Source organism: Equus caballus, chromosome 13, assembly GCF_041296265.1.
Source record: "Equus caballus isolate H_3958 breed thoroughbred chromosome 13, TB-T2T, whole genome shotgun sequence".
Lineage (NCBI taxonomy): Eukaryota > Metazoa > Chordata > Mammalia > Perissodactyla > Equidae > Equus > Equus caballus.
The window spans coordinates 9,869,169-9,894,050 of NC_091696.1; the positions used below are offsets into that span (position 1 = coordinate 9,869,169).

Below are 24,882 nucleotides of genomic sequence, written 5' to 3' on the forward strand. Positions count from 1 at the left end.
AAGAGTCCTGGCCAAGGCGTGGGCACAGTTGAGTGACCATGGATAAGTCATAGTCCTCTCTGGGCACCCGAGCCGCTTTGGTGACCAATGGACTTGGGACACATGGGTTTCTATCTCTTTGGGGCTTGGGGACCCCAAGAACACATCACAGGCACAAACTGCTAAGTTCTACCTAGGGTTTCAGGCAGGAGGCGTAGGCCCCCAAGCCCCGCAGAGGACTCCTGGACAAGTAGCTCTGGAATAGAAGGGCTCAGGGTCCCCGAGTTGGGGGTCTCCCCTGGGAAACCTCAGCTCCTACCCAAGTCGGGAGAAAAGCTCTGAGCTGCTGGAGCGCAGCAGCGCCCCAGTCCCCGCCCCACTCCTGCCACCGCCAAGAGCCCCGGGAAGGAGGACAGTGGCGTAGCCAGGCTGACCAGGGATGCAGGTCCGGGGGTGCTCACGCGCTGCCACGCCCGAGGCCCGAGGCCCGAGGCCCGAAGCCCCGCCCACTCCAGGCCCCACCTCCGGCCCCGCCCCTCCGTCTGCATCCTCTCTCCTGCGCCCCCTTCCCGCTCCTCGCCACCCGGTGGTCTCGCGCGACTCTGCCGGGTCCTCGCTGCGTGATCCACGCTGGATCGCGGCCCCTTTGACGGCTGAGGCATCGTGGTTCCTGGGGCTCGGCCTGGCCCTCAGACTTCGCCCCGGCGTCCACTGTGGGATCACCAACGGATGTAGGTGTGGCCCTCCCCTCGCCTCCCCCCAGACCCCTGCCCCACTCCCCACATCCAGGGAGCCCAGACTTTTTTTTTCTTAAAAGATTTTTACTCCCTTTCAACCCAGAAACATCACAATCGAAGAGAACGAGAGGGGAAGGAAAGAGAAGAGGGCGATGCGGGTTAGGGGACTTCGATCTGCGCTTGCGGAGGCCGGGCCGTGAAACCCTCTCGCCTTGCTTTTGCATCCCCTCCCGCCCGGCTGCAGACGGGCCTGTGGGTGGGGAGGGGGCGCCCTCAGGGGCACTTCCGCTCCACGCACTGCTTCCCGCCCTCCTCATATTCCTGCTTGGAGATCCACATCTGCTGGAAAGTGCCCTGGGTAGGGGGACAACATCGGCGGTCAGGGGTCAGGGCGGCCCTGGAGGAAGGGGGTGTGCGCCTTCCCGCGTTACACCCCAGCAGGCTCAGCTCCTTGAAACCCTCCTCCTGGTCTCTCCCGTCTCTCAGTCCCACATCTCTCCCGCAACGACCTCCCCGCCCCCTCCTCCCGTCCCCCCCTTCATATTCAAAGGGTGAATACTCCTCTTGATATCGTTCAGTCCACGATTCAGTCATTCAACAAGTAGTTACTGAGCACCTGTCTGCCCGGGCCAGGCAACCAGCATCCCAACACCCCCCCAAACACACACACACACACACATTCCTCCTTCACCAGGTATTCTGTCACTCTCTCAAGGGTCACAAACTTGTCAAGTCTCCATTCCCCAGAAAAATCCTTCTTCCACCCTCACCATTCCGGCACCACCTAACCTCTAGATGGAGCTGTCTTCTCTCTGGGCCCCGCCCCCCACACTTGTTGCAACTTTCTCCTTGAGGGTCTCCTGCACTGGGCATCTCAGACTGTCCCTTCTCTGATGGTTGCTCTGTCTCTGCCCTAAAGTTAATGTCTGCGTCCCTGGTTCTGCCCCTGTTTGTCTCCTTGGCTCACAGAACAAACCCTGGACCAGCTCATCCATTCCCGTGGCTTCTGCTCATGCGCTAAAACCACACCCCTCGCCTGTTTCCAGTACAAACCTCGATGGGTGCGGGTGCCAGAGGTCACCGTCTTCCCTCAGGCCTCCCCCAGACCTGCTTCTTTGGTCTTTCTCACCTTTACACTAGCGCTGCCGATACAGGGGCCACTCGCCACCTGCAGCTACTGAGCACTTGAAATGAGGCCAGTCCGGGTGCACACCCCATACTGAAGACTAAGTCCAGAAAGAAGAATGTAAAATATCTCAATTGCTGTTATATTGATCACACATTGAAATGATATTTTGAATATATTGGATTAAGTAAAATACATCTTTTAAACTTAATTTCACCTGATTCTTTGGACTCTTTTTAAATATGGCTACTAGAAAATTAAAAATTGCATATGTGGACCGGCCCTGTGGCCAAGTGGCTAAGTTCGTGTGCTCCGCTTCAGCGGCCCAGAGTTTTGCCGGTTTGGATCCTGGGCTTGGACATGGTGCCCCTCATCAGGCCACACTGGACAGTGTCCCACATTCCACAACTAGAAGGACCCACAACTAAAATATATAGCTACATACTGGGGGGATTTGGGGAGAAAAAGCAGGGGGAAAAAAAAGATTGGCAACAGTTGTTAGCTCAGGCGCCAATCTTGATAAAACAAAAAAAATTGCATATGTGGGGGCTGGCCCCGTGGCCGAGTGGTTAAGTTCGCGCGCTCCGCTGCAGGCGGCCCAGTGTTTCGTTAGTTCGAATCCTGGGCACGGACATGGCACTGCTCATCAGACCACGCTGAGGCAGCATCCCACATGCCACAACTAGAAGAACCCACAACGAAGAATACACAACTATGTACCGGGGGGCTTTGGGGAGAAAAAGGAAAAAATAAAATCTTTAAAAAAAAAAAAAAATTGCATATGTGGCTCCCATTATGTCCCCATCGGACAGAGCTGCCAGAAGCTGGTGTCCTGGGCCTTGTCCTGGACTCTTTCCCTCTCACCTCTTGTATCTAAACAATGTCCACATTCTGTCGGTTGGACCTCCCAGTTCCACCCCCGACATCCATTCCTCTTGAACCCGTCACAGTGGAGACCACAGCAGCCCTCTCCAAGCCACTCTCCACTCTGCAGCCCATGTGAGTTCCCCGCACTCAGAGCCACCATGTCTGCCCATCACCTTTGGCCTTGCCTGCCCTCCCCGTGGTCCCAGCACCCTCTCTCTCTCTTGGCCTCGTGAGTTCTTACTCAATCTTCCCATCTCAGTTTGAATGCTCCTTAGAGGCCCTTCAGTGACCCCTGAACTAGATCAGGTCCTCCCTTGAAAGAACACCCTCACACTTCGTGGTTACTTCCCTATTAACGGTCTTGGCCTCTAGACCGTCTCTGCTCCTGGAGGCAGGGACTACGTCAGGCTGGCTCCACATCAGGCGCACAGGACGCCCGCAATAACTGGGTGTGGTTCACACGCTCCTAGCCCCGAGCTAACTTCAGGCTGGCAGCCTCCTGACTTTCTGACCCCTGTTTCTGTCTCCTTAGGGGATTCTCCTCCAGTGGATGTCCTCCTTGTCCTATCATGGCCCTGCTGTCCCCTCTGTGTGGCTGACACTCCAGATGCAGTTTGCATCTCCAGCTCCCCGCTCAACGTCCCCTGCAGCCGGTCCGGACTGAACTCACCACCTCCTGCCCCAGAACCAAGCCGCCTGCCTCCCCTCTATTTGCCCTTTGCTCGCCACCTCATCCCCACTGCTACCCAGCCTATGACTCCAGGGTGACAGAAGGAGCCTCCTCGCAAGGTCCCCTTGAGTCCAGCATGTACCCCAATCCCCAAACACTCAAGCCTGAGGTAGTCTTCCCAAACATGCTCATGACTGTCACATCGCCTTGCACCAAACCTTCAGTGTCTCCCCTCCGCTAACTGAGTACCGTGGCTGCCTCTTCCTGGCACACGAGGCCACCACAATCCCATCCCAACCAACCTCTCCAGCTTCCTGTCCCTTCTGCTCCCTGATTTGTGTCCTGATGGAGTATTTACCCTTCTGGGAGCACTGACCGCCCTTTCTCAAAAAGACATGCTTGTTGAATGAATGAATGAGGAGGGAGGCAAGAGGGCGGGGCTGTCTTGGGTCTTCCCCTTTCCCACATTCAGCACTAGGCCAGGACCCTTCCCTCTCACCAGTGAGGCCAAGATGGAGCCCCCAATCCAGGGGCTGAACTTGCGCTCCATGGTGCTGTTGCTGGCGATGAGCTTCAGGCGCATGCTCTGAGGGGAAATAGGGGCTGGGGGAAGCAGACGCCTGGGTTCTGGGAAGGGACAGGGCTGGGGGTGGGAAAGACTGGGAAGCCATAGGGGGAGAGGGTCTGCTCTGGTGGCCAGGATGCTCCTTGGGGAAGGAGGAAGAATTTAGTCTCAAGGGGCTAAGCCAGGATTGAGGTCCAAGGTCCTGGTGGGGAAGTGGGGTGGGCTCCTACCGGTGGGGTCTTCTGGGAAAGCTCTCGATTGAGCCTGTCAGTGAAGCCCTGGAGCAGCGTGTTCCCCCCGGTGACAATGACACTGCCATACAGGCCCTGAGGGCAGAGAGGAGGAGTGAGCCCCCAGGGTACAGCCCCTCCCTGTCTCCCCCCTACGTCTGGGCCCCTTTGCCCAGCCACAGGCTTGGGCCTCACCGGGCGAATGTCGATGTCGCACATGCCGATGCTGGTGGTCACCACGTGGCCCACACCCAACATGGTGTTTCCTGACAGGCCCTGCGGAGAAAGGCGACCTGGGCTTTGTATCCTCTGCCCCATCTCCCCAGATCCCCTGTGATCCTTCCTAGCCTCCCCCACACCCCAGCATCCGGAGACTCCAGCCAGCCCAACCTTGACATTGGAGGGATCAAACAGGCCCTCAGGGATGCGGAGTCGCTCAGCGCCGTAGTCTGTGTTGTAGCCATTGGGCATCTCATAGTGCACTGTGGGCATCTGTGCAGCCACCCTGCCCAGGAAGGAGTAAGACTCTGCCTGGGGGTGCTCCCAAAGGACCAGAGGTGCCCCCTGAGTCCCAGTTCTGCCCTCTCGCCCACCCGCCTAGCCATGGGCCCCACTCACTGCTCATCGTAGGGAGAGTCTGAGACCTGCAGCACGGAGGCCTGGAAGTCCTGAATCACCTCCTGAGAACCCAGGGAGGAGTGAGGGCCCAGGCTCCCTCCTCAGCCTCCCAGCCCACCCGCAGGGCCTCCCTCCCTTCCCCTCTACACAGGGCAGGGGACTAGTAGCTGGGGAGAGGCAGGGTGTTTCAGGGGATCCTCTCCAGTTCCTCACGTTGCACATGTAGTTGTGCCAGGACTTGGAAACCTGAGGTAGCTTCTCCTTCTTCTTCCAGTTTGGGGGGGCGCCCTCCCGTACGGGCTCCTGTAGGGGCACAGCCTATGAGCGCCTTCCCCATCCCACATTTGCGGGCCCACCCTGACCATCCCTGCTTTCCTAGCACTCTCGGCTCTGTGCTCATGGGTGTTGGCTTCTCTGTGCTGTCGCCCACAAAGGGTGTTTCTCTCCCTTCCCCATTGGAGGAGAGAGAATGGGGAGAACCTTCCCCGTGAATGCCCGTGTGTAGCTGATCTGGAAGTGCCTGGTCAGAGAAAGCTGAGGGCCTGGGGAATACATTGGGAGACCAGAATCTTAAGGTAACAGCCTTGTACCCGGCCATGTTCCATGTGGGGGTCCAGGGGGGACCCTTGCCTGCAGTGTCTCATTTAATGCTCACAGCTGCTGTATGCGCTGTTACTCCACTTTACAGGAGAGGAAACTGAGGCTTGGGAGATTCAGTCTTATGCTCTAGGTCACACAGCTTTTACATGGTAAAGACTGACCTTGAACCTGGGTCTATTGGATGCCAGAACGCACCACACTGGCCCTCATACATCCTGCTACTAGCTAGCTGTGTGTCATCAGCCACATCCTTCAGTCTGTCAGCGTCTCTGATGCACTGATGTTAACTGAGGAACCGGATCCAGGGTCCTCTGGGGGCCCTGCGGCTCCCCGCTCTGATACCTGATGGGTCAGTGGGTTGCCAGTCATAGGGTGAGTGCCCAGGACTCCCCAGAGGCCTCACCTTGGCTGCGATCATGTAAGGTGGGATGATGTCAATGGCCATTTCCTGGAAGAGCTCCCGGCACTGCATGGAGATGAAGTCCCCTGCCAGAGGCGACTTGACAATGCCTGGAAGGGGAGGAGTGTCAGCGTATGGTTCCCCAAGGCACCCCTGACCCCTGTCGAGACCCCACCTTGCTGCAGGACGTAGCCATCATGCACTGGAATGGCGGTGGTGTGGGTGGCCCCACTGTCCAGCACTAGGCCCGTGGAACGTCCGTTTGCAAAGCTGGCGTGGGATGGGTAGGTCAAAGAGACAGCGGCAGCAAATGAGGGGGCTGGAGTCCAGGTCTGGCTTGGCCACTCTCTGCTCTCCCAGGTCTCGCCCATTCCCAGTCAATAAATCTCTCTTTCTGGTTTGTGACCCATCTGCTGGAGAAAGGCTCCTGGGACCCCTGTCCCTTCTTCCCTGTCTGAATCACAACTTCTTCCTCTGTTTCTTCCTTCTGAGCTCCCAGTCTCTCTTTAGTCTTGGTTCTACATCCTAGGGGCTCCCTGAAAGTAGGGGCCATATGGCCCCAGTGCCTAGCACAGGGTTCAATGCAAGGTAAATCCTTAAAAACATAAATGCCGACTGGCTGTTTGGGAAGGGAACTCCTCAGTGTCATATACCTCTCCCTCCCTTCTCCAGTGCCAGCCCCTGCTGTCTACTTGGCCCAACTCTCTCTCTCTCTCTGCTCAGCCTGATCCAAGGAATGGGAAAGGGCCCATGACCTGGCCACTCTGGAGTTCAAGGCACTCAGCCCACAGGGGCCCTCTACTCTAATGGGGATCAAGGGGGTGCCTGCCCATCCAGGACATTGATCTCCAAAGAATCAGGCCCAACCCCCAGCTCAGTGGGCCACGCACCCCACCCTGGCCCTCCACCCAGGCACAGCCGTTCAACCCAGAGGATACGCGGTAAGCACCGCCGTCTTGCATAAGAAGAAGGCAGGAATGTTGTACTGCTCGAACATCAGCTCTGTCAGCTTCTCCCGCTTGGCCCGTGTATTCCACTGGGGAGAAAGTGCAGGAGGGGTGGCTTCAGGAAGGGAGAGGCACAGATGCAGGTATATACACATGCACACACACACACACAGGTCAGGCCCCTTGACTCACCTAGACCTTTAGAATGTGAGAACTATAAAGAATTTTAAAGATCATAATCCAAACCCAGCTGAAGAAAACATAACTCACAGAGGGATAAGGACTTGCCCAAGATCACACAGAAAGCTCTTGGTAGAGCTGGGTCTAGAGTCATAGTTTCTTGACTCCTGGCCCACTGCTCTTTATTGTATAATACACTCTTCAGGCTCCTCCCAGCCCCCAGTACATCCCTCTTCCTCATTCTAACCATCTCAGGCAAGAAAGCTGGGGAAGAGGATTTCTGGGTAAAAATGGTAGATTGAATGCAAACATCTAATTTTATTCCCTTCCAAGATCCCAGCAAAACTATAATAAAGGGGCAATTTAAAAAGACATAAACCCAGAAAGCCAACCAGCATGTGAAAAGATGCTTAACATTGTTGGCCATTAGGGAAATGCAAATTGAAAGCACAATGAGATACTACTGCATACCTACTAGGATGGTGATGATAATTTTTAATAAACCACACACACACACACACACACACACACACACACATGTGCACGCAAAACAGAAAATAACAAGTGTTAGAAAGGATGTGGAGAAATTGAAATCCTTGTACATTACTGCTGGGAAGGTTAAATGGCTCAGCCACTGTGGAAAACAGTTGGGAGTTCCTCAAAAAGTTAAACATAGAATTACCATATGAGCGAGCAATTTTACTCCTACTTATATACCTAAAAGAATTGAAAACAGGTACTTAAACAAGTCCTTGTATACAACTGCTCATAGTAGCACTATTCACAATAGCCAAAAGTGGAAACAACTCAAATGTTCATCAATGAATGAATGGAAAAAGAAATTGTGGTACATCCATTCAATGGAATATTACTCAGTCATAATAAATAATAAAGTAATGATATATGCTACGACATGGATGAATCTTGAAAACATTGTGCTAAGTGAAAGAATATAGACACAAAAAGTTACATATTGCATGATTTCACTTATATGAAAGATCGAGAATAGATATATCCATTGAGACAGGAAGCAGATTGACGGTTGCCAAGGGCTGGGGGCTAGGGGAGTGGAGAGAAACTACTTAATGAAAATGGATTTTCTTTGGTGGTGATGCAAATGTTTTGGAACTAGATAGAGGTGATGGTTGCACAACATTGTGGCTGTATTAAATGCCACTGAAATGTTAACTTTAAAAAGGTTAATTTTATGTTATATGAATTTTACCTAAAGAGAGAGAGAGACATACACCCTCAAGGGTTGGGGATAATAAGAAAGGAGTAGATAGCAACAAATTTTTGGTCAGGAAGATTGGCCCTGAGCTAACATCTGTTGCCAATCTTCCTCATTTTTTTCTTTTCCTCCCTAAAGCCTCAGTGCATAGTTGTATGTCCTAGTTGTAGGTCGTTCTAGTTCTTCTATGTGGGATGCTGCTACAGCGTAGCTTGATGAGCAGTACGGAGGTCTGTGTCCAGGATACAAACTGACGAACCTCACGTCATGGAAGCAGAATGTGTGAGCTTAACCACTCGGCCACAGGGCCAGCCCCAACAAACTTTTGAAGGTTGAAAATCAGATAGGTGAGCAGTAACTGACTTAACAGATTCAAGAATGCTGATTCCTAAACTGGTGGTGGAAAAAGTCAGGAACAACCTGTGTTAAATTGCAGAATCCTCACAGGGATCAGGAATTGGTAGTTTCAGGTATCTCTGGAAGCAGAGGGAAAGGAAAAGCTAAAATAATATTGTTTAAAGCTATTCAAGTACCAGATCCCTAAATTATCTCCCAACACCATGTCACTGCGCTACTGCCCACCCCAACCCAGCAGAAGACTGGAAGTTTATTCTGTGGAGAGAAGAAAACTGAGGGTCTCTGAACTGGTGGGACACTTGACATAGTTGCGAGTGAGGACCCTAAAAACAGGGGAATTAAGTGATGCCATGCTTATTGAATGCTGAGAACATCAGCCATATTCCCTCACCTGGCTCCCAGAAAGGAGGTGGCCAGGCCTGTCTTCAGGGTGGGTTACATAAAAAATCTAAAGATGCCAATTATCAGAGGCTGCTCAGAAAACATCCCAGTCAGATCGTCCTATAGCAGAGATGGCAGTCAACAAGTCCCTTGCCCCACACAGCCTCCAATCAGCTTTAAAAAGCTGGTCCCCCACACTTAAACATAAGCAGATGACCAAAGATTTGCAGAAATCTGATAAATATCTCTAAAATGAGATGGAGGCTCCAAAATAAGGGCAGAAAAAAGCACCTTGGAAGAAGAGAAATTATACAGGGAGATGAAAACTTCCAAAAACAAAACAAGTAATACCCTTAGTGAGATAACAGATGATATCGCACCCATGAAAGAAGAATAGGATGCTCTAAAAAGTTACATTCATGAAACAAAAAAAGACCTCTTGGAAAATAAAAATACAAGAGGAGAAATGAAAAACTTAAAAGAAGAGTTGAAAAATAAATTTGAGGGAATATCTTGAGAATTAGAGGAAAAGATAAAGAGAGGAGAAAGGATTAAAAAATTAGGGGACAGTTCAGGAGGTACGAAATCCAAATAATAGGATTTCACAACAGAAAGAACAGAGAAAATTGAGAGAAATAAATCATCAAATAAGTAATTAAATTTTTTTTCACTGAATTAAAGACACAGGTTTCCAGATTGAAGGGACATACTGAGTGTCTTGAGTAATGGATAAAAATAAACCAATATAATATTGTGAAATTATAGAACACTGAGGACAAAGTGAAAATTCTATAAACTTTCAGGAAGAGAAAAAATTACGTCAAAGAATCAGGAATTAGATGGCTTCAACCTTCTTGATGGCAACAATAAATGCTGGAAGACAATGAAGAAGTGCCTTCAAGATTCTGAAGAAAAATGATTTCCAACCTGGAGTGTTATACCCAGCTAAGATATCCAACCAAAGTTAGCCATGCAAGGTCTCAAAAATTTTACCTCCCATGACCTTTCTAAGGCAGTTACTGGAGGATGTGCTCCATGAAAACAAGGGAGTGAATCAAGAAAAGGAGTCATGAGATACAGGAAACAGGAATTCTAACACAGGAGAGAGGCAAAGGGATTCCCTAAAATGATGGTGAATGGAGATGTCAGGATGATAGCTATGTCCTCTGAGTAGAAGGGAACTAGTGCAAAATGGAGCAGATCAGTGGGCTCCTGGAGAGATTTCCTCAAGAAGATGAAATTGATAGAATACCTAAAGGAATTAACGTCTTTAGAAAAGATATAGATAAATGATAAATAATTTAGGGTCACATTATTAAGTAGATAGAAAACTATGCAAAATAAAAACCAAGACAATTTTCAGTTCTAGAAAAAACAAAAAGTTGTTTAAGAAAGCAAAAGTAACCATAATTTATTGCCTGGTTCGGCCCTGATTACCATACAAAATAATAAGAGTGTAAATACTGAATATTGATCTTTAAGAAACTGAAAATACAACTGTACTTAAAGACGGGGAATGAGAAATATGTGTGCAGACTGGGGGAGGAAAGAGAGCTAAATTTTCATTTTCTATTGTGGGAAATCCATATATAATGCCTAAAACTAAAAAATCCACAAGCAGCTATTTAAGTGTGATATTTAGAGATATGAAAGGAAATGACAAAAAAAAATGAGCCAAAAGAGAGAAGCAGTTGCGTCTAGAAAAGGGGAAATGGAAGGAGGGTGAGAATGGCAGTTTTTTTCTTAACCTACTTTTAAAGAAAATTGATTTTTATGTGCATATACAATATTGACAAAAATTTTAAGTTAAAAGGTCAAAAAAGGGCTTTGGGAGGAAAAAAGGGCAGTGGATAAGGCCAACTTTGGGAAGGGTGAGTAGATTATTGCAGGAGGAGGAGAGAGGCATGGAGATTCAACCAGGGAGGAAGGAAAGTGGTTGAAGATGATAGAGTTGGAAGGAAAGTCTGAAAAGCCAAGTGGAGTGATTGATGGCAGCGGCCTGAGGAGCGAGGTAAATTGTGGAAAGGAGGTGCTCCATCCTAGGTTTGGACTAGGGGGTGGATGAGACAAGGAGACACTTACCGGGGCCTCTGACATGAGCACTGGGTGCAGGTTTGGCTCGGACTTGACGTGTTTGCTGTAGGTGTGGTCCAGGATGGCACGGAAGCACTCCCAGTCCTCGACTGGGGCCAGGAGACCAGTGTGAAGAAATGAAGACAGGCAGGCAGGCAGGGGTCCGGGGACAGGAGGGAAAGGGAGGAGGGAGGCCAAGTTCAGGTGAGGAGAAGGAAGACTAGCTCCACGGGAAATCCCCCTTTCCCAGGAATCTGATGTGGGTCTTCTGGGTTGGGAACCAGGTGGCTGTGGGAAGAAGTGAGGGGATCCCCGGGACTTGGGCAGCTGCAAGGAAGACTCCGTGGGTGTGGGGTGCTCCCAGTCTTTGTCAGGAGACGGTGTGTGAGGACTCCTTACTCATGCCATTCTTGAGAGGCGACATGACCTCCGCTCCATCCCGAGGCACGTGCAGGGCGTTGGTGTCGATGTGAAAGATCTTCCCTTTCTTGTCTTTCTCCCCCTCCAGTTCCAGCCCGCCTCCCTCCTCCGCGGCCAGCAGCCCCACCGTGGTGGGGAAGTCAGCCTGGAACGGGGGATGGGCAGGAAAAGGGATCAATCTTTTGCCCCGATCCAGGACCTCGGCAAGGCCCTCAGCCCGCCCCTGGGTTTACTCCCACATTCCCGTTCTACAGAGCTTTTCGCTGGGCTCTGAGAGCTCCAGGTCATTGGAAAGCCTGGAGGGGAGTCCGGAGCCCCTAGGATTTGGGGAAGGGGCTGGAAGGCTCACCTTGGGGCAGTCCTCCCCAGCGTACCCAGCGCGGACTGAGAAGGAGCCAATGTCAAAGACCAGCGCCCCCACCTCATCTGTGCGGGGAGACAGGCGTGTGAGGGGACCTCTCCCAAAATCTCTCCCCCTGGATAGTTCTGAGAGGAGGTCAGGGCAGAGCCACAGTCTCGCCACCTTCAAAGCCAGCCGGGGCAGGTGGGAGCTCGGCCTGGAGTCCCGGGTCCTGGGAGTGGGGGGTCAAATCTCCAGAGTCCCTTCTTGCCCTGTGGCCTTGTTCGGGCCATTCTCCTTGCTGGGAAGGAAGGAGCCGGGGACTGGGAGGAAGTAGGTTGAATGGTGGACAGGTTGGGCCCGGTGCGCGCGAGCGTCCCGGGAGGGTTGAAGGTAGGAGTGGCGCAGGACCCAAATCCCGGGCTGGACCCCCTCGAGCGCCAAGGTGACAGGCCCCGGGGTGTCCAGAGCCTGGGTCGCACGGGTTCGGGGCGCAGGGCTGCGGGCGAGGCCGCGCCAGGCTGGGGAGCCTGAAGCCGGAGGCTCACTCACCTCCGCCGTAGACGCCCCCGCTCATAGTGCCCTCAGCGCTGCTCGCGGCCCGTGGGCGGCGGCGGGATCAGCACCGAGGCGGCCGGACAGCTCCCGGGATTGCGGGCGGGGCGGGGCGCGGGGCGGCCAATCGGGAGGCCGGATCCCCCGCCCCCAACGGCGCCGCTGATTGGCTGCGAGGCGAGACAATAACCCGGCCTGGGGCCGCTGCTTTAAAGGCGTAGACGCCTCAATGTTAGGCAGCCAGGAGGGGATTAGGCGGAGGATGGCAAGGACATCCAGACTGGCCCTTAGGGATAGGCGGGTAGAGAGCAGACAAACGAAAGAGATGGAGACCTTGTCCATCCAGAGACCAGGACTCCGCAGGGTGACTGATGGGGCCTCTGCTCCCTTGCTTTTTTAAATGAGGTCGAGGGTGGGGCGCCATCGTCCTGCAGAGTCCTCCATTCTCAGGGTCCTGAGCAAGGTTTGCCATACTCAGGCCTGAATGAAATCACCGGGAGAGGGAGGGAAAGGAAGAAGGAAAGAGGAGGGATGAAGGAGGAGGTGAGTCTCCATCTTCCCCTGTTTCATTCCACCCTTGTCCTTTTTTTTTTTGCTGAGGAAGATTAGCCCTGAGCTAACATCTGTTGCCAATCTTCCTCTTTTTTTGCTTGAGGAAGATTAGCCCTGAGCTAACATCTGTTGCCAATCTTCCTCTTTTTTTGCTTGAGGAAGATTAGCCCTGAGCTAACATCTGTTGCCAATCTTCCTCTTTTTTTGCTTGAGGAAGATTAGCCCTGAGCTAACATCTGTGCCAATCTTCCTCCACTTTATATGTGGGTTGCTACCACAGCTTGGCTGATGAGTGGTGTAGGTCCAGGTGTAGGTCCATGCCCCCAAACAGGGCTGCTGAAGTGGAGCACACGGAACTTAACCACTATGCCACTGGAGCTGGTCCACCCTTGTCTTTCTGAGGGCCACTGGTCCCCTGGTGCCTGGGCCTTATACATACACACGTGTACACACATTCACACATGGGCGCTCAGCTAGCCCAGCTGTAGCTTCCTTTCCCCTGCCCTCTCTCTTCCTCTGCTCTCCTCAGGAGGCATTTATCAAGCAAGTACATTTTCCACTAGTTGGCTCTTCGGTTCTCCTAGGCGCCTGGCATGATGCCACCTCCACAGCAGTTTTGACAGCAAAGGCGAAGGAGCAGCTCTGACAGCCTTGCTTAGCTGTGAGACTCTTATGTGAGGCTGTGTAGGTGTGTGCCTGTGTGTGTGTGTTTATGTGTGTCGATATATGTGTGCATGTGCATATGTATGTATGCATGTAGGTACATGTGAATACATGTGTTAAGGGCTCTCCTACCTACTTGCTTGGGGGTAGAGGGAACATTAAGACCAGAGACGGCAGAAGAAGAGGGTACTGTGTGATAGCTGCATGCCCCTGAAGGGTCTCTGCTCACCAGATGCCCACTCTGGAAGGGACTCCACCCATCCCCAGCCAAAGGACAGAAGGTTTGAGCTGGCTCATTGGTTACCCACTGGCAATGGTGGCATTTCACATGCACAGGATTGGTTCAGAGTCCTGCCTGGCTCCCCAGACTGGAGGAGTCCAGGCTGCAGGGGAAGGGGTGAGCTGTAGTGGGGAGCGCTGACTCAGGAGCTGGGAAACTGAAATATTCCTGAGTGACCCTAGGTCAGTCATTGACCTCTCTATAAATTGAGGCCTGGATGAACTGGATGAGCCCCTAAACCTCTGGCGCCTGTATTTATTCACCTTTCTAAATGGGAGGTGAGGGTTAAGTGAACACTGGAGGAGGGGAAAGTGATTCTATTCACGGCCTGCAACTCTTCTTTTGTTGACATTTAATGAGTTGCTTCCCTTCCCCTGTAAGTTCATCTTGTCAATTCCCACTACTACATCCCTCCCCCACCCCACTCAGCCTCTCAGATTCAGAAACTGCCCCAGTTGGGAGAAACCTTACTGATCATGGATCCAAACCCTGGATTTTACAGGGTTTTCCCCAGATGGAGGCACTTGGGTCACACAGCCCACTGGGGCAGAGCCAGGACTAGAACTCACACCTCTTCTCAGCCAGTTGAGAGATGACCTTGTTTCACAATACCTCTGTCTTCCTCTCCAAGCATCACGGTCCCCATGTATAGGGATGAGGACTCAGTCTGATGCCACAGTCAAGTCCCTGGCTAAGAGCTGGGCACGCAGGACTACTCGGTAAACACTGAGTCCTAAGAATGTCCCTGGGGAGTTTTTGAGGCTTTCATATTTTTATGCATAAGTTGGAAATCTGTAGTCTACTTGGTAATGGGAAGTGAATTTTCCTCTCCTAGCTGGTGGAACAGCGACAGTCGGCTAATTACAGCACCTCCTGGTCAACTGTGGTGCATTTTCACTTGTCATGGGATCTGACACGATATTCTATTGTATTACGGAAGTGGCTAAAGTGAAGGTTATAAATATATTTCATTCGTCATTCATTGATTCAACAAACATCTTTTATGCCCACGGCGTGCCAGGCCTTCCAAGAGGCATAGGAATACTGAGGTGTATAAGAGATAGCCCTGCTTTCAAGGAGTTTTGGTGCAGTGAGGAGCTCAGACATGCATGAAAGTGGGGTGAAATGGAGGCCCAGGGGAAGAAGGGGCTACCTGTCTCTGAGAGTCCAGGGAGGCTGCCAGAAGTAAAGTTTGAACTGAACTGTGAAGGATGAATAGGGGTTCACTGGTGAACAAGGTGGGGAAGGTCTTCCACACAGAAAACAGCATGTGCAAAGGCCCAGAGACATGAATGTTTCTGGCATATGTTGAAATAGTTAGGAGCTCAGTCTAGAAGGAGAGTTGGCTATGAGCTGGTGGCAGAGAGCAGTGTCAGGGGGAGATGAGACTGGAAAAGTAGTCAAAGACCAACCTGTTCACGCCTGAACTCTATTTTTATTTAGCAAACACAAGCATCTACTCTGCCAGGCACTGTTATAAATGTTTTACAAATACTAAGTCATTTAGTCCTCATAATGACTCGATCACTATCCCCATCTTGCAGGGGAAACAAAGGCATGGAGAGGTTCAGTGATTTGCCCAAGGTCACTCAGCTGCTAGGTGATAGAGCTGAGATTTGAACTGGGGCATGCAAAAAGTATCGATCTGGGGGAAATGTTGCCCTGCTTCTATTCGTTTCATAGATGCTCTCTAAGTACCCGATAGGCACTGGGACTAGCCTGGCCCATATAGCTTCCCGTGAGTTTCACAGAGTTTAACGTCTCTCCTGGAAGGTAGATGATCAAACGACTAACTCAATAAAGGCATCTGGAGGTTCCCACATTCCAGGCCCACAGTCAGTTGGCTGAGCACCTGGTAATGACATTGAAAGTGGTAAGTCAGGACCCTCAGGCTCCACACCTTGGAAATGATTGGGCAGCTCGTGAGGGTCTGTTCATTGCTGGGTGAGCTCTTATCCAGCCCTATGCCAGAAAAACCAAGTGCCTTGGCTTCACAGGAAGCCCCTAGTGCAGGTGGCAAGTGGCCAGAAATGAATAGTCCAGTAGAGGCTGCAGTGGGAATGGAGCCAGCATTGCAGTGGGGCGGCAACAGTGTGGTCAGGCAGGCAATATGGAAACTCAGCCTGAGAAAATGACCTGAATTCTCCTGGCTGACAAGGCAGTTGAGCTGGAGTGGGGGTGGGAGGCATTCTGACAAGACCCAGCCCATGCATCATGCAAAGAAGTTTGGCCCTTCTCTTGGAATCAATAGGGAACTACTGCATGGCTTTTAAAAACAAAGTTATATGATCCAATTTGCATTTTAGAAAGATATCTCCGGCAGCTATTTGGTAGGTTGATTAGAGAGGGACTATCCTAGAGGCCAGGAAACAGCGCTCGGCATGCAGTGGAAGTGATGGAATGAAGCAAAATTTGAGAGGTGGCACTGACAAGATGTGTCCACCGATGACATAGACCGCTAGCCTTACATTAATAGCCATCTTCCATCTTTCTTTATGAAAAACGTTTTAGCTGGGTATATGGCTACAGACTACTTTTCCCAGCCTTCCTTGCATCTGGCCAACTTCTGAGCAGAAGTTAGTGGTGTCCTTAAACAGAAAAGGAGTTGTGCTTCCACCCCACCCCTCTCCCCTTCCCAATAGATGAGATTCAGACACAACAGTGGGAGCTGCCTGGGCCACACTGGACACAGAGATGGAACTCACATGTTGAGGTTGGCAGAGATGCCCCCGCAGTCCTGGAGAATGTATTTTGGGGTTGTCAGTTAAGCCACTGAATTTTTGGGACTCTTTGTTATAGCAGTTTTAACTATACCCTAACTAGTGACTATCCTTTGGATATGGGGAATGAGGGAGTGAGAAGCTCCTGGCTGGATGGTGGATGCTGTTAACTGGGCCAAGAGATTCAGAGAAGGGGTAGGGTTGGGCAGGGTGGGGTGAGGTGGAAAAGGATTAATTTAGTTTCGAATATGTTGAGTGTAAGACATCTGTGAACAGCGGTGTTCAGTAAATGTTTTAACAACAACTCTTTGAGGAGATGGAGCCCCGATCTGAAGTATTTGCCGATTTCCATGGTATGAACACTCTCACCATGACAATGACAAGTTACTACTATCAACGTGACCTCACTGAACAAGGAGTTGGGAAGAGAGGTATACAATGGGCTCTTGTGAGCTGGTCTGAGCTGGCACGAGCTGACTCCAACACACCACCGACCGTGAGCATCCAGATGGAGATCTTCAGCCTGCAGCTGGACAATCACCAAGTCTGCACATGCGGAGAGACACGTGGGCTAGAGATAGAGATTTGAGAGTTACAGCAACTAAGGGGTAAAGTCACAGCAATGGATGACGTCACCAGTGAATAACATGGAGAGTGAGAAGAGGAGGCTGAAGTTGGGATCCTGGGAAAAACAACGTTTACAGAGTGCCCTGAGGAGGAGGAGAAGGCCAAGGAGAAGCCTGAGAAAGAACAGTCAGAGGAAGGGGGAAGTGTCCCATGACCTGTCCGAGCCAGCTTCTCCACATGTGCCCCAGGGATTTTGCCTCCTCAGAGAAACTGGCCATCTATTGGTCATTTCCTCCTTGTCTGCATCCTTCACCTCTCTCTCCCTGCTGTCCTTCCCATTAGCATCTAAAAAAGCTCCAGTAGCTCCCATCAAAACACAAACATCTTGACGCTACATTCTCCTCCCACTGCTGCCCCACTTTCTATACCCCCTCCAAGCCAAGATTCCCAAAGCCTTGGCCACTCCGGTTGTCTCCACTGCCTCATTTCCCACTCACCTGCAGCCCACTGCAAGCAGAGCATCCACCAGGGGCCTCCACGTTTTCCAATCCTGTGGGCACTTCCCAGGCCAGTCTTGCTTCATCTCTGCAGCACTCACTCAACACAGTTGCCCATTCCCTTCTTGGAAGCCTCTTTCCTTTTGGGTTCCAGAACTCCACATTCTCCTGACTTTTTTCTTAGCTCTCTGCTTCTCCTTTGGCAGCTTGTTCTCCTCTGCCTGACCTCTAATGTTGGAGTTCCACAGGGCTTGGTATTAGGCCATCTTGTCTTTTCCCTGAACCTCTTTATGACTTCATCGGCTCTAAAATGCCACACCTTCCCAAGGCTCTATTCCAACTCAGACTCTTCTGCTGAGCCCCAGCCCTGCTCCAACAGCCACCTACCGGACATTCTTCCTTGCACCTCTCCTAGGCACCTCAAACCTAACACGTCCAACCTAAAACTCTTGATTTGCCTCCCTAAATGTGTCCCCTCCCAAATGTTCTGCTCTCAGTAAATGGCACTTCCAAGCCACCAGCGCTAATTGTCATTTTAGCGATCACTTACCATCTGTCTCCTCTGCAGAGCGTAACCTCCCGGTGGGCAGAGGGTGCACGTGTTCACGTTTGTATCCTCAGTGCCTAGGACAGCGCCAGATACATCACTGGGACTCAATAAATATTTGCTGAATGAGTTAAAACAAGGAAGTATATTAGCACTGAAACCAAAGTGAGAGGAAGCAGTGTCAGATGCCCCACAGAGATTAACAAAATTGGGTTCTAGTCCTAGGCTGCTAGTTTTTAAGTAATTTTAGGGAAGTCACTTTGCCTATCTGTAGATTGAGAGGAAATTGAAGCAAATTATCTATCAGGTTCCTTCCAAATTCTGTCTAACAGGCATATATTGTCTACTGCTAGTATATCATTGAATTGGTAAGTGCACACAAATGGAATTTGTGCATGACTGCAAAGGGGGCTTTCTTATTTCCTTTAAAAATCGTGCTTTGAAAACTATTTGTAATGCCTTCAGCAGAGACTAAATGAAAAGTGTCTATTTTGATAGTTTTGCTTTTAAATTGCAGGAGGACTCAAGGAAGACTATTCACTGACGAACTTTCCAAAGCATTTTCACACTCCGTGGGGATCTCATCGCACCTCATCCAAGGTGTATCGCAGGGCATGTAGCTGTCAACACTCTCATTTTACAGATGTGGAAACTGAGGCTAAACTTACCTTCTCACCCCTTCCCAGGGATGGTCCACAGGGAGTTCATCAAGAAGCTAGTATTGATATCATTGCACAGTAAAGTCGCTAAAGCTGCCTTGGTTCCTATCTCAACTCTGCGACCCTGAATCTGTTTCCACTACTATAAAGCGGGGGAAATGCCAGTACTTCATAGCACTGCCATGAGAATTAAATAAGTAGGAGCTCAGGAATGTGCCCCACTCATTCCTGCTCACTGCTCTTTCCCTGGGCAGCCTTCGGGGCGCGGGCCGGTCGGGATCTCTCTAGATCCGCCCCCTGTGGGGGGCGTGGTCTCACCAGGGCGGGGGGCGTGGCCAAACCGAGAACTGGGGCGTCGAGCTCCCCTTCCCTGTCTGGAGCCGCCCAATCCGGGAGGGTAGGTCACGTGACCAGCGAGCGGTTTCGCCCTCCCTTATGCCGGTACCACCTCTGCCAGTCCCAGGGGGGATGTCTTGCCCCTTTTAGGGAAGCAAAGCATTTATTTTGGTCCGTTTTGTGTCGAAATAGTGTGGAGTAATTCTTTGTCGCGACAGAGTCAAACTTTGCCCCTTAAGTGGTATTTTCCCTTCCGGCCTCCCCCCACTCAGTAATTGGTCTCGCCCAGCCGGGCCCTGGGCGCGGCGGCGACGGCCGCGTCACTGGCGGGCGGGATCCCTCCGCTCTGGGGAGAGCGGCGCTGGACGGTTGAGTTGGGGTGACTGAGGAAATCCATCCGCGTCGCCGCCGCTGCCGCCGCTGCCGCCTCCGCCGCGGAGGAAGACAGGACCTTCCACGCTCCGCCAGCGACCCTTCGCAGAGTCCCACCGCCACAGGTACCTCCGCTGACAAAAGGAGTTCTCATCCCCCCAGCCCCAAATTCCCGTCGGGGGAGCCTCTCTGCCTTCTGTCTCTTCGGTCTGGCCTCTTGGGAGCGGACGTAACTCCCCAGACCTCCCCTCCCTTCCTCTGGCCCCGTCGCTTCCAAACCCGGAAGGGGAACTGGGGGACCCTCGCCCTCAATGCACCCACTCCCTGCACCATTGGGGCATTTTGCCTGACCCCAGACCGCAGCCCAGCCCCTCCTGCCTCTTGCTCCCTGGGAAGTTGGGGGGCTAAATTCGGGGCTTTCTCTAGGCCCCGGCCCGCCCCCTTCCCCCCCTCCCTCCTGCCCCTGGGTAGCACCCCTCGTGTCCTCCCATTTCGCACCCCCGCCGGCATTCGCCTTGCAAAACTCCAGAATCCTCAGAGAGGCAGCAAGGCCGCGAGGCCACCCTTCCCTTCGGCTCCACCCTCGATTTGGGTTCTGCCCGTGTTTTCTGGCCCCACTCTCCTAGACCGGAGACCTCGACCCCCTATTTCCTTTACAAGTCGTAACCTCAAGCCCAGCTCCCCGGCGCCCCCGCCCCCCGCCTAGCTTTCTTTTGGGCAAAATGGAGGTCGAGGGGGCCGGAGGGCCAGGCCCACTGCGATCGCAGCGCGGCACCGGCCCGCGCCTTCCAGCTGCCAGATCCGGGGACCCTCCCTGTCCCCTCCCCTTCGCCCCGCCGGACCTGCGGAGGCGGTGGCACCCCCAGTTCTTCTTGGGGCCCCAGCCGCTGTATGCCCAGAACCCGGGGGCCCCTGAGGGGGCCCTGAAGGGTGATGGGGACTGAGGGCTGGGAGCGTCGCCCCCGCCCCCAGCGGCTTCCTCCTGGCCTGCTTCCTTCTGCCCCTGGCCTCTGGCGTTGCCGCCCGGCCTAGGCTGCCGGCAGCTGGAAGGAAGGGGCTTTGTCCGGCGCTCGGGAGGTGGCGTGGGGGGCTCTGCCTCCCGTCTTTTGGGGGGGCATCCCTGGTGCTGGCGTAGAAAGCTGAACTGACAGAGGGGAAATGTCAGTGGGGAAGAGGAACGCCCAAGGCCTGGGGGAAGTGGGAGCAGGGTGGGGGACGCTGGGTCGGCAGAGTGCAGTGTGCATGGCCGGATCACACAGGTGTCCCAAGCGGGGGCAGGACTCGGGGCCCTGGAGCGCAGCCAGCCCGGCCCCTGGGGCCCCGGCGCGGAGCCGCGGGCTGGGCTCCTGGGGTGCCGAGGGCGCAGGGGCCGGGCCGCCTGGGGCCGCCCGCCGGCGCCTGGGAGAGAGCAGCTCCGCTCCTCGGTGCCGGGGACCTCTCCTTGCAGCCCTAATTACTCGAGAGCCGCTCCCACGGGCTTTCTGCGGGCGCGCCGGGGCGGGCGGGCTCGGCGCTGGAGGGAGCAGCGGCTCGGGGCTGCCTTCCCCGCCACCCTCGCCGCCACCCGCCGCGGGCGGCTAATGGGACGCAGCCGGCCCGGGGATTATCCGGGGTGAGCCGTCCCGAACCTATTAGTGCCCAATCGGCTTTTCCCAAATCCTGTAAACAGCCACCCTGGCCGGTTCTGGGGAGGGGCGGGAGGCTGGGTCGGGCGGGGGCGATGGGGCCGGGGGTGGGGTCACCCACCCTACAGGTCTCTGCCGTGGATGCGGTTGCCTTGGCAACTGGGCTAGGGTGGGGGCACTTCACCAATGAGGTGCTCTCAGTCCGGGTGACGGTTGCCTAGGCAACCCCACGAACAGCCCAGCTTCCCCCTCTGGTCTCCCCCCGCCCCAGTCGAAGCCGGGGGTGTGTGTGGAGGGTGTGCGGCGTGTGGGGGTGAATTTAAAGAGGCACCGCCCCTTTTAAAATTAGGCGCTAGGAGGGCGGTGCCGGTGCGGGCCGGGCGGACGCCAGGTCTGTTTTCGAAGGGACTCTCCCCGCCCCCCCCCCCCCCCCCCCCAGTTCCTGCCGCGAGTGTCCCGCCCGGGCTGCTGTCCGAGGGAGGGGTTTCCCCTGCGCTTCCTCTTGCACTTCCCGCTCCGTTTCCGGGGGGCGGGAGGAAGATTGGGGAAGTCAGCTATTCCTCGGCAACATCCCGCCTGTGCCAGCGACCCCGGCTCTGCCCCCGGGCCGCGGCCACCTCTGCCGCCCCCTCCCCCCTTGGACCGGTGCTCACCCCTTCCGGGCCGCGCTTCCACCCCGCCTTTCCCCACTTCTTCCCCCGCGGCCTTGGGCCTGACGTCAGCCCTGCATCCCCCAGGCCTCGGGCCAGCGGCGAGGAGCTGCCTCCCCCAGCCCCCGTCCCGCGGCCCCCAGCCGCCCCCAACCCCGCCCCACGGGCCCGGCGCCATGAGTGAGCTGGAGCAACTGAGACAGGAGGCTGAGCAGCTCCGGAACCAGATCCGGGTGAGGGCTTGGCCGGCGGGCTGGGGAGGCTGAGTGGGTAGGGCCAGGTGGCTTGTGTGTAAGGCTGGGCGGAGGGTTTTGGTGGGTGCGGGTACCCTAATCTCTCACTGTCTCATCCTCTCCACTCGCCTGTCTCCTGTTTCCCGTCCTCTTGGCCCCCTCCCATCTTCTCTCCTGCCTCACTCTGACTGGTTCTGCCATGTCATAGGATGCCCGAAAAGCATGTGGGGATTCAACGCTGACCCAGGTGAGAATAACCCAGGGCAGCACTGGGGCTTTGGGGAAGGAGCAAGGGTTTGAGCAGGTATATTCCTGGGAGGCCCCTGTGGTCTGAACCTCCCTGAGCCCGCTCTGCTGCCATCTCCAGATCACAGCTGGGCTGGACCCAGTGGGGAGGATCCAGATGAGGACACGGAGGACCCTCCGTGGGCACCTGGCAAAAATCTATGCCATGCACTGGGGGACAGACTCAAGGTACGTATGTGGTTGGGGCTGTGAGCTGAGCTTTTGTTTTGCCTGGGGCTGAGGTTATAGCAGGCGGAGTGGGCAGGGGTAGGGGGCAGCCTTTCAGATCTGGTGGGGTGAACAGGATCCCCATGTTGCCGAGTTTAGGAAGACCGGGACTCCCAGACATCCCCAGGGGATAGGAAACAGGACCAGACTGACGGGAACTTCGGGGCTGCTGCTGGGAGTTCTCAGAGGGGCCTCCTACCAGATGGGAGGGGAGGAGAGGGTGACCTGTCTCCTGAAGGGCTTTCAGGTTCTGACCCCTCCTTATCTCCCCTGCCACTCTCCAACAGGCTGCTGGTCAGCGCCTCCCAGGACGGGAAGCTCATCATCTGGGACAGCTACACCACCAACAAGGTAGAGGTGGTGCCTGAGGCCAGCTTGGGCTGGGTTGCAGGCCCTGGCTGGCTCTGACCCTGGGCATCGCCCCTCCTCCCTAGGTCCATGCCATCCCACTGCGCTCCTCCTGGGTCATGACCTGTGCCTACGCGCCCTCAGGGAACTTCGTGGCCTGTGGGGGGTTGGACAACATCTGCTCCATCTACAGCCTCAAGACCCGTGAGGGCAATGTCAGGGTCAGCCGGGAGCTGCCTGGCCACACTGGTGAGAGAGGCCTGGCAGGGCACAGGCACTGTTGCAGGGGGAGGGGCTGCGCTACCCTGCCTTAGAGATCCGGCTGACCAGCCCCTTTCCCCAGGGTACCTGTCGTGCTGCCGCTTCCTGGATGACAACCAAATCATCACCAGCTCTGGGGACACCACCTGGTGAGGCCCTGCCAGGGCTAGGCAGTTGGGGCTCGTTCACGCTTCCTGCCGGGGGGCCGCTACCTCAGTGCTCTCAGTGCATAGTGTACACCCTGAGCAGGCAGGACGGAGCCCTCACTCTGAATGCCTTAGCTTCCCTCTCCTGTGGTGGGAAGGAGGGGGAAGGGGCCCCCACCCGACCTGGGACAAGAGCAGACTTCTGTGACCCAGTGGCTCCCAGTGCCCCTTCCCCCAAGGCTCTATCAGTGCTGTGCTCACAGGGCAGAGGGGCAGGGAGGCACTGATCAGTCCTGCCCCCCATTCTGATCCCTTCCTTCTTCCTATCACCTCTCCAGTGCTCTGTGGGACATTGAAACAGGCCAGCAGACGGTGGGTTTTGCTGGACACAGTGGCGATGTGATGTCCCTGTCACTGGCCCCCGATGGCCGCACCTTTGTGTCAGGTGCCTGCGACGCCTCCATCAAGCTGTGGGACGTACGGGATTCCATGTGCCGACAGACCTTCATTGGCCACGAGTCCGACATCAATGCCGTGGCTGTAAGTTCTGGGGCGAGCTGGGCTGGCTGTCTTTTCACAGCCCGTGGCCCTAAGCCGTGCCCTCATCCCACTCCGGTCCTGCGTCCTGCAGTTCTTCCCCAATGGCTATGCCTTCACCACGGGTTCTGACGACGCCACCTGCCGCCTCTTTGACCTGCGGGCCGACCAGGAGCTCCTTATGTATTCCCACGACAACATCATCTGTGGCATCACCTCTGTTGCCTTCTCGCGCAGCGGCCGGCTGCTGCTCGCTGGCTACGATGACTTCAACTGCAACATCTGGGATGCCATGAAGGGTGACCGTGCTGGTGAGCGCTGAGTGCCGCGGGGGGAGGGCGGGGACCGGGAACCCAGGCCCCGGGGAGTTCTGATGCCCACCCCCTACAGGTGTCCTCGCTGGCCACGACAACCGCGTGAGCTGCCTCGGGGTCACTGACGATGGCATGGCTGTGGCCACAGGCTCCTGGGACTCCTTCCTCAAGATCTGGAACTAACAGCCCCGACCCCAACTGGGCCCAGGCCAGGAGGGGCCCTGCCCACGCCCACACTACAGGCCGGGAGCTCTGGGGCTGGGTGCACGCCGAGTCTCCCTCCCCGGGCCACGGGGCCTTGGGTCCCTGCTCCCCTACCCAGGTTTGGTTCCTCCCGGGGCCCCCACTGTGGAGATAAAGATGGGGATAGAACGGGGGAAGTGGAGGGGCAAAAAGCCCTCGTCCTTTTGCTGCCCTGGGGTCGGGGCCTCATCCCTCTGGAGGGCCAGAGGCAGGAGGTGGAAACTCCAGGGGCTGGCTTTTTTAAAACTGGTTTTATTTTAATTTTTATTATATTTTCAGTTTTTCCATAAAGGAACCAATTCCAACTCTGTACCTGGTCTCTACCCTTGCTTGTATCTTCCTCATTCCAGGTCTCTGTCCCTCAGGGCAGACGGGGGGAGGGGGGGGAAGGGCCCACCAAGTACCGGGCCAGAGAGGAGACCCTACTCTTCCTCACACCAAAGCAGAAGTCACAGGCAGGAGGACCTTCTCTGCCCAGCAGGGTCATAGGTGTCCCTACACACGCCCAGCCCTCCAACCCCCTAGTCTGGCGGGGTTCTTTGG

The 24,882-nt window shown here is 54.4% G+C and overlaps 2 protein-coding genes and 2 long non-coding RNA genes across 10 annotated transcripts; 2 read left to right on the top strand and 2 right to left on the bottom strand.

Moving 5' to 3' along the window:
* Positions 1–594: 594 nt before the first annotated feature.
* On the top strand, positions 595–2,053 carry LOC138916981 (uncharacterized). The gene is made up of 2 exons (XR_011424274.1): positions 595–710; positions 1,857–2,053. It is a non-coding gene; the product is annotated as an uncharacterized lncRNA (long non-coding RNA).
* ACTL6B (actin like 6B) lies at positions 780–12,403 on the bottom strand. 7 transcript variants are annotated; one of them, XM_005598632.4, is made up of 14 exons: positions 12,274–12,403; positions 11,731–11,807; positions 11,361–11,526; positions 10,971–11,071; positions 6,731–6,828; positions 5,968–6,062; positions 5,796–5,902; positions 5,006–5,095; positions 4,793–4,854; positions 4,565–4,679; positions 4,370–4,450; positions 4,175–4,270; positions 3,879–3,965; positions 780–1,070 (listed from the first exon to the last, which is right to left on the bottom strand). In XM_005598632.4, exons 1-14 carry the CDS (start codon positions 12,296–12,298, stop codon positions 990–992), a joined length of 1,281 nt encoding a protein of 426 aa, XP_005598689.1. In that variant the 5' UTR covers positions 12,299–12,403; the 3' UTR covers positions 780–989. The 7 variants fall into 7 exon arrangements, 6 of the variants coding, with proteins under 6 accessions (XP_005598689.1, XP_070086883.1, XP_023511128.1 ...); XM_070230782.1 differs by having other exon boundaries at positions 3,879–4,086; XR_002812163.2 differs by having other exon boundaries at positions 792–1,070; positions 3,879–3,982.
* Positions 12,404–15,186: 2,783 nt separating this feature from the next.
* On the bottom strand, positions 15,187–19,085 carry LOC111776195 (uncharacterized). Its single transcript, XR_002812165.2, has 3 exons — positions 18,771–19,085; positions 18,106–18,223; positions 15,187–17,062 (listed from the first exon to the last, which is right to left on the bottom strand). It is a non-coding gene; the product is annotated as an uncharacterized lncRNA (long non-coding RNA).
* An 80-nt stretch (positions 19,086–19,165) lies between these two features.
* Positions 19,166–24,651, top strand: GNB2 (G protein subunit beta 2). The gene is made up of 10 exons (XM_001505062.7): positions 19,166–19,594; positions 21,832–21,977; positions 22,186–22,224; positions 22,345–22,451; positions 22,778–22,841; positions 22,925–23,087; positions 23,182–23,248; positions 23,584–23,785; positions 23,877–24,093; positions 24,173–24,651. The coding sequence occupies exons 2-10, from the start codon at positions 21,921–21,923 to the stop codon at positions 24,277–24,279; spliced, it is 1,023 nt and encodes a 340-aa protein (XP_001505112.1). The 5' UTR covers positions 19,166–19,594; positions 21,832–21,920; the 3' UTR covers positions 24,280–24,651.
* The last annotated feature ends 231 nt before the right edge of the window (positions 24,652–24,882 follow it).